This window comes from Muscardinus avellanarius (assembly GCF_963383645.1).
Source record: "Muscardinus avellanarius genome assembly, chromosome: 2".
Classification (NCBI taxonomy): domain Eukaryota; kingdom Metazoa; phylum Chordata; class Mammalia; order Rodentia; family Gliridae; genus Muscardinus; species Muscardinus avellanarius.
The window spans coordinates 197,781,546-197,796,295 of record NC_137787.1 but is presented as its reverse complement, the minus strand read 5'-3'; the positions used below and the strand labels follow the sequence as shown (position 1 = coordinate 197,796,295).

Genomic DNA, 14,750 nt, shown 5'->3' with positions numbered 1-14,750 from the left:
CAATCAGGCAAAAATATGTAGTGAGCACAGCTAGGGAAAAGGAAGATAAACACCACATTCAGTCATCCATAAAAAAGAACATCTTATATCCGAAATCAAACTTCAAATACTTAGATTCCATCACTTATAGGGCAGTGGATAGAACTGAAGGGCATTATGCTAAGTGAGATTTGTCAGTCACAAAAAATAGGAAATCGGATGCTCTCCCTACTATGCGGAAGCTAGGGAGAAGATGGGACATAGGAGGAGCTCCAGACGAAGGAGATTCTATACAATAGCAAACAAGGTGACCACACTGAGGGGATGGGAGGGGGAGAGGGGACCTCTCTAATGCACAAGATGCACTTTAGCAAATATATCAATGTCAGGCACTGAGCCAAACATGAGAAGGCGGGAGGGGGAGGGACTGGGGAGGGCTGAATGAGCGATGTGTGCACGTGTGCCTTTGCTATCTTGTACCCCATTAAGATGTGTGACTACAATGCACCAATTAAAAACTATTAGATTCCAAGCATTATCTGATGTTACTGTAATAGTGTAGTTCAGAAGTATAATATAATTTGTACACTTTAGTGATTGTAGAATTTCTTTCATTTTGATAGTTTGCTACATGAAGAAATACTATTCTGAACGTATGCTATATTTATTTCCATGCACTTAGTTAGTTTCTTAAACTCCTTGGAGTGGGGAGAATAAAAGACACGCAAGAGTTTCAGCCTTTTGATAGTTATTATCCAAAACTCAGAAAGTTTATGGCTCCCTAGGTTTTACCGGCTGCACATATACGGCTTGTTTTCTTACTCCTGTGTGGAAGGAGGGTCTTATCATTAATATTTCTTTGTCATAAGTAAAATTTCCAAAACATCTTCTTTTAAGATTCCTTAAATCTTTGTGTTTGAACTTCTTATTATTTGGTCTTTTTAAATTTTGTTTTACATTACTTTTAATGTCTAATTCTGTGTGTGAGGTACTGGGGATTAAACCCAGGGACATTCTACCTCCAAGCTACAATCCCAGCCCTATTTTATTTTTTTAATTTTGAGGCAGGGTCTCACTAAATTCTTGATAGTCTCACTACATTGCTGAGTCTGTCCTGGAACCTGCAGGGATCCTCCTGTCTTAGCCTCCCAAGCACTGGGATTTTAGGCATGGACCTGACTACTTTTTGCCATTTTAAAGAATATGTGTTCTAGGTCCCTCAATTAAGAGTTACAGCTGCATGTTAAATCCTGTTTCTTCATTTCGTTTGTTGTTTTGTGTGTTAGGGATCTAACCCAAGGGCATTCTACCTTCAAGCTATACCCTCGGCCTTATTTTATTTTTATTTTGAAAATGGGTCTGGTTAAGTTGCTGAGGGCCTCTTTTAGTTGCGGAGGCTGGCTTCTAACCTGTGGTCCTCTGATCTCAGTGTCCTAAGTACTGGGATCACAGATGTGCATCGCCATACCCGGATAAATCCTATTTTTGAAAACGATTTTCTGGTATTGTCCCTCTGTTGTCCCTCTATTGATTTAAATTTATTTTTGATTAATTCATGAGCATCATCAGACTTTTTTTGTAACGTGTTAAGACTTGCAGTCTTGCATCTTCCAGAGTCACTGGTGTAAACCAATGACTCCATCAGGCAGTAACTGGGAAGCAAAACAGAAATGACCCAGGAAGCCATGGCTGACGTGGGTCACTATCTTTCCTCTCTATTCACCCTAGAACTAGGGGTGGCATTCAGCATGCTGCTGACACGTTCTGCTTCACAACTGATGTGCCAGAAACCAATTGATTATTTTTTTTATCACTTGGTGGAAAACACGTGCCTGTAAGATAATCCCTTAATTTTCAATAGAAGAACGCAGTTGTAGCCAGTGATGTCTTCACCCAGGGTCCCTGCTCTCTGTCTCTGTAAGCCTGCCTTCTGGCTATCAGTGATATAATGCTTCGGAAACATACATATAATACATAATTCAGATATCATGCATTACATTATACATCTTATATTAAATTTGTATTTGAATGTTCTCCTTCAAATGTTAAAACGACTGAAAATCAATCCAATTCACATCTGAAAAATAAAGATGATGGATAATTGTTTCAGTAAATTTTTGGTTAAATTTAATAATGACTCCAACATATAGAGACTGATTTTCTTATTTTACCTATAAACTGTGTGTGTGTGTGTGTGTGTATACACACACACATATAACACATATATATGTTGTAAAAATATATTTTAATTGTTTCTCTTTACAGTCCAGGCAATTTCAACTTAAGTTTTAGCATTTGTTGTGAGTAAAATCTTGAAGTTAAAAAACCACAGCTTTCTTTAACATTTAATATTTCAAAACCAGTGAATCAAATTAAGAAAATAATTTCCCCCTCACTCATTGAAAATAAAGCATATTTCTGAAGTTGGGGTCTATTTACGAGGTGTTTACATGCCTTGAAACCATCACCTTTGTCAGCGGACTCCTGAGTGTACCCAGACGTTGGAGCAGTCTTGTGCGGATTCTGTGACTACACAAAAAGTCTGGTTTTCTTTGAGAAAGAAAAGCAGGAAATGTTGTTTGTTCTCTAAACATACTGATGGATCAAAGCATTAACAATCCTGCCTCTCCCATTACAGCTCAAGGTTTGAGATCCTGCAGCCACAAAATTATTCCTATAGTTTCCTGTTACAGGAATATTTCCTTTGCGGAGTCAGGATTCCTGGGGGTTTCCAATTTTAAAAAGACCGTGGGCAGTGCATTAAACCATGATACCGGTTTACAATATGTTATCCCCACAGTACCATTTCACAGAGAAAAATAACAAAATTAAATAGAAATAGAACACAGTAAGTGAAGTCCTCGACCAGGTGCATGCTGTGTTATCCGTGCGGCTTCTTGGGTAACAATGGACATGAGCCCGTGCTGGACGAGCCAGCCTGGACCTGAGGACACAGGACCATCCCAAGGGACACGGGTTCCTCACATCCTCTCGAAAGCGGATCATGTGGAACACTGAAATTACTGCCGAGTCTTGAATGCACTTTATGAAGTTCCTTAAACGCCCTTCCCATCCCACTTGTGAGAGCAGACCGATCCAATCTGAAAACTGGAAACTTTTTTTTTTTGCCAGAATGGTTAGTACACAGGAATGGAAGAGAAAGGGGTTGTAATTCTTACTGGGTGGCCGGGTGACTCCTGTTATCTCCTCGTGGAGTCCGGTACTTGGTAACTTGTCAAAATAGGGAAGAGGGGGACAGGAGTGACCCTGCGCGGCAGGGCCACGGCTGGGAAGCCTAGGTGCTCTGGAACTTGGTGCGGATGTGCACAGCTGCTCTGGGGTGTGTGCGCGACCTCCCCTCCAGGAACCCCATGGCTTTCCTGCTCACACTGACAAAGTGTAGGGATCATCAAGGCAGACCGCAAAGGCTTCATCAGGGTGGGGTGGAAAATTAAATGATATATATTTGGTGAGTCCACATTTTCTCTGTCCATTAATTTTTTTGTCTTGCCTATTTTCTCAGAATACATTTTTCATAATTAAAAAATAATCACTGTAACCATTTTGGGAAAATAACAATGTGAAATGTGATATTTAACAGCATGTGTTAGGTTTCTGTTTAGACTATATTCTCTCTGGCTGCAGACAGTCTGTTCTCCTAGTAAAATGCTGGAAAACTCTGGGAACACTGGTTGAGGAAATTCTCTGCTTAGCTTCAAAACATTTCAAATGCCCAATTTATTCCTAAACTTAGCTTATGGTCTTAATGAATAAGTAAATTCTCTGTATAAGATCTCTGCCATTTCAGTGGGGGCCTTTGATTTTAATTTCGTCTAGTATCAGTTTTCAGTTTTTAAGGTAATCTATATTCCACCTAATGTGCAGTTTGTTTTCATCTGGAGTGGCCTTTACATAATTAGGTCCATATGGACTTTCCTTAAGAGTCTGTGCCATTTTTCTTCTTTAAATAGGTTCAGTACCCCCCAAGAATACCAAAAGTGTGGGCGCTCAATTCCCTTGAATAAGTATTTTCATATAACCTGCGACCATCTTCCAAGATACTTTGAATCATCTTCAGACTACGCATAATACTTAATAAATGTAAATGTTATGTAAAGAGGTGCTATTCTCTATTGTTTAGGAAATAATGACAAAAAGTTTACACATTTCCATTACAGATGTAATTTTGTGCAAATTTTTGCTTCTCTGGAGTGGGCTGAATCCGTGGCTCTGGGACCCTCTGGACTGGAAGGGCCGATTGCACTTGTGTTTATGTTTTGCTGTTAGGCCACACCCAGGTGCTTTGTGCTCAGTAGGTCCACCACAGCACTCTCTAATAGATCAAGGTGCATCCTCCTTGGTTCCTTCCCCCAATAAACACTTATTTTCTTTTGTAGATAAGTACCGTGCCAGGGGTTGAGAGTGCTAAGGTGAAGTGGAGGAGTAAACTTAACTTCCCACAGTGTGAACTTGGAAGAAAAGTCGTAATACTCACTAGGTTTCCCAGGCTGGCCTTCAGCCTGCCTTCCTCCTGCCCTGGCCTCCCAAGTACTGGAATTAGAGGCAGTCCCTGCTCCTCCGGGCTTCAAGTGTGTAGATAAGGTCTAATAAAATCAATGATAGTATGAATTTCACAAAATGTGAAAGATATACATTTGAATGTGCTCCTATAGAAAACCATAGCAAATAAAGAGAATGATAAAGAAACATTTCAGAGGATTTAGAAAAGATGTCATGTGCCAGGCGTGGTGGGCACGCTTGTAATCCCCGCGCTTGGGAGGCGGAGACAGGAGGATGACGTAGGTTCGAAGCCAGCCGCGCTGGCGTAGGAGACTGTTCCAAAAATAAAAAAAATAGGTCTGGGAGTGTATCCCAGGAGGTAGAAGGGCTTCCAGGAACCCCAGTACCACCAAAAAAAAAAAAAAAAAGAAAAGAAAGAAAAGAAAAGATGTCATGTGGTAACAAAAACACAACCAAGCACTCCAGATGGGACAATAGATGTAAAGGAATTAAATTCTCCTTTTAAGTCATCGCGAGACTCTGTGATGTAGACGACAATAGGGAGACAAGCCTAAACAGAGCAGGGAAAATTAAATTAATGAACAAAGATATATCAGACAAAAGTGCCAATTTACACAGGGATTACATTCAAAACCACAACAGGCATAACAGCAACGAAAATAACCCCAACACAAACAGAAACACAAGTTCTAAGACCCAAGAGTGCCGCTTGTTCTTCCTGCGTAGTAAAGGTTTAGTTAAAGCCAAATGTTTATGAATTTTAAAAGTGATTTTATAATAAGATACTAAGAAAACAACTTGAGGAAAACCAACTTTCCAAAGGCCACACTGTTGAACTTGATAGAAATGAAACTTGAAATTAGTGACAAAAATTTTTCCTACGTCACATAAAAGAAATAAGGACAAAACAAAGCAGCGCCTGACTCTAAACCATCTAGACAGAAGGAGACGTGTGCGCTGCAGCTCCGGGATGTGCAAATTCACTGTACACAGAAACAGGGGATCACTGTACACGGAAACGGGGGATCACTGTACACGGAAACGGGATCACTGTACACGGAAACGGGATCACTGTACACGGAAACAGGGGGATCACTGTACACGGAAACAGGGGGATCACTGTACACGGAAACAGGGGATCACTGTACACGGAAACAGGGGGATCACTGTACACGGAAACAGGGGGATCACTGTACACGGAAACAGGGGGATCACTGTACACGGAAACAGGGGATCACTGTACACGGAAACGGAGGATGGCTGAGGCTGCTCTTAGGTAGGAATTACGAGCAACAGTTTTCTGAAAATAAACTTATTAAAAAATAAATTTAAGTGAGCAAAGTGCCACTCGATTCAACATAAGAGGGAGGATAACAAAGCAACGAAGCAAAGGACGAAAAATAAACACAAATTAAGAAATAAATGCATTGGCAAACAACCTGATGTGCTTAAGAGCTGTATCTTTGATTATACAAGTAAAACTGAAAAACAAACTTTGCAAGTCTAATCAGGGACAAAAAGGATATGGTGGAAATAAAATATTAACAGTGACGAAGGGGATATAAACAAATTTAGAGTTTTAAAATAAGACAGTACTATGCACAATTATGTTAATAAATGTAAAAAGTACTGTATAATGAGCTATTCTTCTGAGAAATATGAACTGTCAAGAGTGACAGAAAATAACCTTGACAGATTAATAATCATAAAATAAATTTTAAAATTATGGAAATTACCTTAAAAATGATACTCAGAAAAGTGTAGAATTTTTATTCTGTATAAACAATTCTAGAGAAGGAAAAAAATTTGTGCTGTATAAACTGTTTTAGAGAGTAAAAATACTTAAAACTACTATTTCTAAATATGTAAATGAATTACACAATCACACTTGATAACATACATGAAAATATAAAATAAGTACTCTCAAATCAAATACAAAATAATAATGTAAAAATTTTTCACATTAAATACATTATTAAATTTGAAATCCATCGTGTGTGTGTTTGTGTGTGTGTGTGTTTGTGTGTGTGTGTGTGTGTGTGTTTACACTGAATAAAAAGACTGGAAAAAATTCCAGTAATTTCCTTCCTTTTTCTTTTCTCATTTAACAAAGTCAGATTTTGCCCTTGCTTTTTATGCCACTGTGTTCTAAGCTTTCACAATTAGAAAATTTCAAAACAGTATATATATATATATATATATATATATATATATATATATATATATATATGGTACTGGGGTCCCTGGAAACTCTTCTACCTCCGGGCTACACTCCCAGACCTATTTTATACTTTTTTTAAATTTGGAAACAGGGTCTCTTAAGCCAGAGATATACTGGCTTTGAACCAGTGCAATCCTCCTGTCTCTGCCACCACGCCCAGCAAAACAGTATTTTAAAGTCATTCCTAGTTCAAATATTCAAAAAAATAGCCTTAACTCTTCCTAGGTGTAAATGTGACAAGAGAAAAATATCTTAGATAGTAAAGAGTTATATTTGAATAATATGATGTTTTTATTTCAAGGGTTTTATTTGGTATTTGTTTTTACTGGGTTTAGGTGATATTTACAGCAAACACACTACAATAACTATTTTGAACTGTCAAAACTAAGATTCTTCTGTGAGTGGTTTAGACTCGTTAAAAATAGAAAATCAATTTGAATTTTATGTTGTTTAAAACTCTTCCTAATAAATTCTAATTCTAGTATTTATCTCAACTTACTCTTATCTCAGCATAAATGGTTAAATTAAGTGAGATTTTACTTTCTTCCAGGCATTGGTCTAAATAATTTATGTGTATTATTCAATCCTCACAAAAACTTCATGAGGTTTTACAGCAAAATATAACAAAATATAACAGTGATAATTATTATTGCTAAATAAAAAAAATCAAGCAATATTTCATTAGTAATTCCAAATAGGACATTTTGTAGGCAAATGTCTTAAAACATTTATTTTCTGTGGGTTTTTTTTTTTGTACTCAGATTGAACCCAGACATATTCTACCTCCAAGTTACATCTCCGCACCTTTTACTTTTGTTGAGGAACAGGGTTTTCTAGACTGCTTATAGTCTTGCAAAGATGCTGAGGCTTGTCTCGAACCTGCGATCCTCCAGTCTCAGCTACCCAAGTACTGGAATTATAGGTGTGTACCACCACACCAGTCATGTCAAAACATTGCACGTCCTGAAATTTTTTCTTTTATCTTACTTAACCCCAATCACATACTGATTTGTGCAATGACGATATTGCTTGTAAAATTATTTATTTTCACTTGGAAGTATATTCTTAGAGTCTTTTTGATGAGGAGGAAGAGTTATTTCACGAGGGTAACCTCCTCTGGGAAGCCAGTCAAGCTAAAGGGCTGAGAAATTATTATCACGGATGCTGTCTTCAGCCAAGGGCAGCACCCGTGTGTGTGTGTGTGTGTGTGTGTGTGTGTGTGTGTGTGTATGACGAGATGGGGGTGGGCTCAGGTGGGAAAGCCATGGCCAAATTGTACTCCCAACTAGAAAAGTGAGTGTTCCCCAGTCCAAATGAAAACTCAGTGTGCCATGCCCCATTTTCTACTACCAAGAGCAAAGAGAAAAATGATGTCTTTCGAAGGCAAGGCAATGTGCCTTTGCTGATTTGAAAATATGTTTTACCAAGATACAGGTATCTGTCAGAGTTTAGGATGGAGTGGAATGATGTAGGAAAAAAAGCAGTGCAGTATCCCAGGCAGTCTCAACAAAAATAAATAAATAAATAAATAAATAAATAAATAAATAAATAAACAAGCAAGCAATTTTAAGACAGAAAGCCAAGAAAACAATGGATAAGGAGACTACAACCTAAGCCCCATGGGAACTAGAAGAAAACTGACGCATGCTAAAAGATGCTGAAGCCCGTAACAACACTGAGGCAGCAGAGAGGAAACAGAGTCAGCCCAACTTTCATCTAAGACTGCTATGTAAGCACTGACTATGCAGAGAATACTGCAGGAGAGGAGAAAGGGAGGAGGGCAGGGTGGACTGTCCAGGCATCTTGGTCAGGCTCCTATTTCCCACCCCCATCCCACCCAGAGGCAAGGCTGGTGGAACACTTCTGGGAGAGATCTCTCTTTTTGGAGATGAAAGAGTTGTTACTGCACAATCTCAGGCACGAAGCAGGAGGACCATACAAAACACAGATCCTCTGGAAGTTCACCCTGCAACTGGATCCTCATCCCAGCCTCCTCCTCCCATCTGGACCTCAGGAAACTGACAGCCTAGGCCTCGTTCTCTTGGGCCAGCATTGTGCAGACTTTTGGGGGTAATCTGAACCACCCGAAGACAGAATAAAAGTTATGAAAGATCCAAGCTTGGTGGCACATGCTTATAATCCCAGTACTTTGGATACTGAGGCAGGGGAATTGCAGGTTACTGGCCAGCCTTAGCAACTCTGTGGCAAGGCCCCCACAACATAGTGAAACCCTGTTTCTAAATAAAAATAAAATAGGGCTGAGGGTTTAGCTCAGATATAGAATGTCCCTAGGTTTAATCCCCAGTAATATAAAACATGTTCTAAAGGATAGCAACTTCTAAATTAGAATTCCATACCTAGACAAAGAATCAAATAAATATGAAATAGAATAAACATATTTTTAGGCATACTATGTCTTGGAAATTTTCCATGCCCTTTTGAAAAATAAAGACACTAGAGGTTGTAAAAGCTGAAAATAGGTGTGGTGGCTCACACTTGTAATCCCAGGACTGGGGAGGCTGAGACAGGAGGATCAAAGGTTTTCGGCCAGCCTCAGCAATTTGTAAGCCACTCCACAACTTAGTGAGACCTTGTTTCAAAAATAAAAATGAAAATAGGTCTTGGATGTAGCTCAGAGGTAGAATGGCCCTGGGTTCAATCCCCAGTGACACACAAACACAAAAAAGAAAGAAAAGAAAAGAAAAGAAAAGAAAAGAGAAAGAAGGAAAGAAAGAAAGAAAGAAAGAAAGAAAGAAAGAAAGAAAGAAAGAAAGAAAGAAAGAAAGAAAGAAAGAAAGAAAGAAAAAGACCCAGGACACAGGGAATAGGAAATCAGCACAGAAAAGAGGACACAAAAATTACAAAAATGTTAGGAGAAACATAAGTCAAAACCAAAAGAGATACCACCTCACTCCAGTTAGAGTAACCATTTTTTTTTTTTTTTTTTTGGTGGTGCTGGGGTTCCTGGAAGCCCTTCTACCTCTGAGCTACACTCCCAGACCTATTTTTACATTTTTATTTGGAAACAGGGTCTCCTAAGCCAGAGTGCGCGGCTGGCTTTGAACCTGTGCGATCCTCCGGTCTCTGCCTCCCAAGCACGGGGATGACAAGTGTGCGCCACCATGCCCGGCCTGAGTAACCATTTTTAAAAAGGCAACCAGTACTGGTGAAGGTGTGGACAAAAGGGAGCCCTTTACACTGCTGGTGGAAATGTAAATTAGTACAGCCATATGGAAAGCAGTGTGGAGGTTGTTTTGTTCAACATTTTTACTGTTGTAACAAAAAATCCTGACACACAATTTAGAGGAGGGAATATTTATTTGCTCACAATTTTGGAGATTTCAGAGGTTCAGTCCATGTCAGGCTGGGTCTGTGGATCTCTGGGCTTGGTGGTGGGGAGCAGAGAGAGGGCGGGCATGGGCTCTGCTCCCATATCATGGAGACCAGAAGCAAGGAGCTTCAAAGACACAGACACAGTCCCTAAGGACATAGCCCTAGAGCCTACCTCCGCAGCCTCACTCCACCTGCCTAGGTTACTACCAGCAAATACATTGCAACCTTTATGACCTAAGCATATCAGCTCTGAACATTAATACAGGAACTCTTCAGAGGAAAGTCTATATCTGACCATAACAAGGTTCTTCAAAAATTTAAAAATAGAACTACCATATGGCCCAGCCATCCCACTCCTTGGTATATATCCAGAGGCGATGAATCCAGCACATCAAGAACCCATCCGCACGCCCATGTTTTGTGCAGCACTACTCACAACAGGCAAGGGGAGGAAGCAACCTACACATCCATCAGCGGATGAAATAATAAAACGAGGAACGTGTTCCCAGAGGAATACTACCAAGTCGTAACAAAGAGAATGAACTCGTCATTTGGAAGTATCTTGAGAATGAAGTCTTGTCATTTTTACCAACACAGATGGAACTGGAGATCATTATAAATGAAGCAATCCAGGCACAGGAAGACAAGTAGCACACAAAGTCACCCATTTTAGAGATCTAAAAGACTTGGTATCATAGTCGAGAGGCAGGGAGGAAGGAGGGGAGAGAGAGATGAAGAGAGGCTGAGAAACAAACAGGTACTAAGTTGTCATCAGATCAGAGTAAGTTCCAGTGTGTTATTACACCAGAGGGTGAGTATAGATAAGAATAATGTACTGTATAATTTAGCAGGCTAAAGGAAAGGATTTTGAATGTTTTTACCATAGAGAAATGATAGATGTTTGAGGAAATAGATATATTCAACCTAATTGAAGCAAGACACAACGTTGGCATATTGAAACATCAGATGGTACCCCATAAATATGTACAATTCTAATTTCAATTTTAAAATCAATTTAATTAAAAATAAGGCCAAGAGGATGGAGCTGAGCAGTTTCCAGGCTGAGAGCTCTACAGCAGGCATGGAGGCAGCCTGCTTAGCTGGTGGAGGGCCAACAGATGCTTCCCAGAAGAATAAGCTGGTGGCATCTTTCATGTGACACACAGAACTGAATGCATGTTTGGGGTGGAATCAGTAAAAATAAGAAATTAATAGTGCTAAAAAATCAGAGTAGATCAACAGGAGTAGAAAACTGAAATAACATATGGCTGGGCTAAGGATTGTGTTCACTCCATCCTAAGGAAGGGGACACAGAATATTGAACGTGTTCTTTCTGGGGGACTGGGCAGGGCTGGGAAGAAAGAGAACCACTGTGTTATCCCCACATTTCTTAAGAGAAAGTCTACAGAATGTCCCAAAGCAAGAAAACTAAAACATGCTACTGTTTCCATCAGAACTAAGAGAAGTGCAAATATTTACTTTTAGGAAGAAAGCATTTGAGACAGGGTGGAGAAGAATTTATTTTCTTATTTTGTAAAACAATCTGTGGAATTATTTGAACTTCAGTATATGTGTATGCATAAATAAAAATGCTTGTTAAAGAAAATAAACAGGAGAGCTAGACATGATGGCACATGCGTGTAATCCCTGTACTTGGGAGGCTGAGACAGGGGGATCGCAGGTTCAAGGTCAGCCTCAGCTACTTAGTGAGGCCTTCACCAATTTAGTGAGACTCTCTTTCAAAATAAAAAATAAAAAATAAAGCTGGGGGTGAACTTGGAGGTAGAATGCCACTAGGTTCAATCCCTAGTACTACAAGGTAAAAAATGGATAGGAGAAAAAAATAAAATATCAGTTGTGCCAGTCAAAAAGCAGAGTTGAATTATTATTATTATTATTTTTTTGCCTACATTGACTGCATTATTTTTCCTAAAATGACCTTAGTTATAAATTAGCAGGCCAGCTTCTGAATAGCATTGGAAAAACTTCTTAGGTGACATTTTTAAATATGTTCAGACTATTAACACTCTAAAAGGTTGACCTAAATGACCTTCGAATTTCTGTTTTTATAATCTTAGTATGAACTCTTTTCATTATAGAATATGATATTGGGAAACATATATTTCAATAAATAATTAGCTTAGCAGTGAGCCATCTTATATGAAAAAAAATATCATACAATAAAAATGTGGAAGCTACAGACCTCATTAATTCAGTTTTTCTTTTCCGTATTCTTCCTAGGCGAAGGTGAAGTTTACCTTTGAATGCCTAAGAAGAAATGGATATTGTAAGCATCATTATAAGGATATCTCGCTCATTTCTTTAAAAGAAACTGAAGATTGAAGCGTGTATTATTTAAAAGATTCTTTTTAATTAATCAATGGACTTAGTTTTTCTATGTAACAAATGAGTGTTAAGTATCTATTTAGTTCAGGCACTTTGCTTCATGTTGGGAATGGCATGCGGAAAATGTACAGTTCATGCTTTTAAGTTGATAGATGAGGGAAGAAATTGGAAATTGGCAGAAAAGTGGGAAATTGGTATTAAAGGAAAAAATAATACTTACTGCATTGAAGAGCAAGGTAAAATGCACCAGGAGCTTGGGCCTGTGAGGATAGGCTTCTTATGGGGAATCTCCTGCAAGCTTTACCTGAGGAAAAAATTGGATTTGGGCAGATGATCATGGAGGAACTCCCTGGAAGTAAAAGCAACATGGCTACTGGTACAGACTTGGGGAAAATGGTGTTGGTCCAGGATTGGTGGGTGAGCAGCGCATCTGGAGAAAAAGGAAAGGTCTTTTGATCTTACTATATGGGTGGAAGCAATAATGTGCCACTGATAACTATTATTAACAGCAACATTTTAACATTTTGCAAGTTATTTCTAAGTGCTAGGCCTTGAGTCAGGCACTTTATGTTAAAAAAAATCTACTATTCTCCTGATTTTTGTTTTTTCAGACATGAGAATATTATGACAAAATGTGCATAGAGTTCATTGTAACACCCATAATTGGGTGAAATCATTCAATTAGACACAAAGATAAGTTATACACAGCTTAGACAGTCACATCAAACTATAAAGAACAGCAACATACAAAATTGGAACAATTATCAAGATAGAAGCTATAGATAAAAGATTATAGTTAAGTGGTTTGATTTCATCATTTTGAAAGTTTCAAAATGTGCATATATCAATTTTAAAATGAAAACAGTGGAAGAGGAAAAGAGGAGAATAGGTAAATGGAGAAAAAGAAGAGTTTCAGGAAGGAGATTAAGAGACCAAGAAAGAGCGCGGGACAATGAGGGAGAGACAGCTGATCCTTGAAAGGCACTGTGGAAAGAGGTTGGAAGGGAAAACCAAGAGCAGAGAGATTCCTACTGCAATAGTCCAGGCAGAAGTTAATGAAGACTGGAGTCCAGGCCTCCACCATCATCAACAGAATAGCAGATGAGAGATGACAATACTACAAAATAAGGCGAAAGACCTAATCGCCCGTGAGATGAGTAGATGTGCCCACCAAGATACCAAGGGAAACGAGGCAGTGGTTAACGAGGCTCCGGGCCGTGGCACCGAGCTGGACTGTTCCTTCCGTGTAGCTCAGCCAGTCTGTGTGGGTTTATGCTTTGCATTCTTAAAGAATAAGGACGGGGACCTCCACCTGGTCTCCACTTGACCCAGAACCACAAGTTCTGGGTTTGACCTAATGAAATACATTAATCAGTATTCTCTACAACCCAGAACATTCATGGTCCGAAGGGCAGAACTCTGGAACCCACTGGGCCACTCAGTAGGGCTGGTGGCCGCGCTCTAACATAGTTCAGATGTTAGAACTTGTGGCTGAGGATGTAGAAGGCAGGCCTGGCTCTCCTGAGGGCTCCTCCTCGCATCTCGCCCTCCCTCTAACCCTCTGCTCCCTCTCCCTGCAGGGCTCTATGAAACCTTCCTAACCAATGACGAACCAGAATGCTGTGACGTCAGGAGAGAGGAGCAGGCCAAGCGCCCGCCCAAGGGCAAGGTGGGGCCCAGTGACTCCTGCCAGGGGACCTCGCTCACGGCGTCATCTGCCACCAGACTGTGCAGCGGCAGGCTCAAGCTGTGTGTCCTAGTGCTCATTCTGCTTCACACAGTGCTCACAGCCTCTGTGGCTCAGAACACGACGGGCCTGAGCCTGGGGGCCATCAACACGCTGGACGAAAACTCGGCCAGCGAGGAGTAGAGGAACCGCCACCGAGGAGGCCCGGAGCCCCCGCTGCCCAGCTGCCCACCGAAGAGAAACTGGGTGCTTCTGCCCTCTCGTCATTTCTTGCAAGGCCTTTGGGGTCAAATTTAAAAGATGGGCCTGATTCCAAACAAGGACACAACCGCGGCTTTTTATTGACTAAGAGGCTGCAAAGTGACTTTCAATTTCTCACGCCATTTTATACACTGTGTTTTAATGTTTGGAGGTTTTGTTTGCGCTTATGGTCTGGGTTTACTTCTCCGTTTCTTTTTCTGCACTTGTTAATACAGGATTTCTTTTGGGGGATGGTCTCCTCAGAGGTAAACTGAGTCTTTCCACTGTCGCGCGCTCTCTCTCTATTTCTGGTCATTGTGTGTGTTCATCAACTAGTTCTGTCTTTCTGTCCTGTCAGTTTCTATTAGAGGATGACTGCTATGACCTCATGGTATAGCGAAAAACAACAATAAAAAAAGGAGA

At 39.9% G+C, this 14,750-nt stretch overlaps 1 protein-coding gene across 1 annotated transcript in view; it reads left to right on the top strand.

Moving 5' to 3' along the window:
- Positions 1 to 14,270, top strand: part of NALF1 (NALCN channel auxiliary factor 1) — a gene marked incomplete at both ends in the record, with an annotated part of 619,004 nt that extends 604,734 nt beyond the window's left edge. Inside the window, one exon of the mRNA XM_080689513.1 lies at positions 13,981 to 14,270. Coding sequence (XP_080545639.1) covers positions 13,981 to 14,270 — 290 coding nt within the window. The remainder of the gene's footprint in view (positions 1 to 13,980) is intronic.
- Between the last annotated feature and the right edge of the window lie 480 nt (positions 14,271 to 14,750).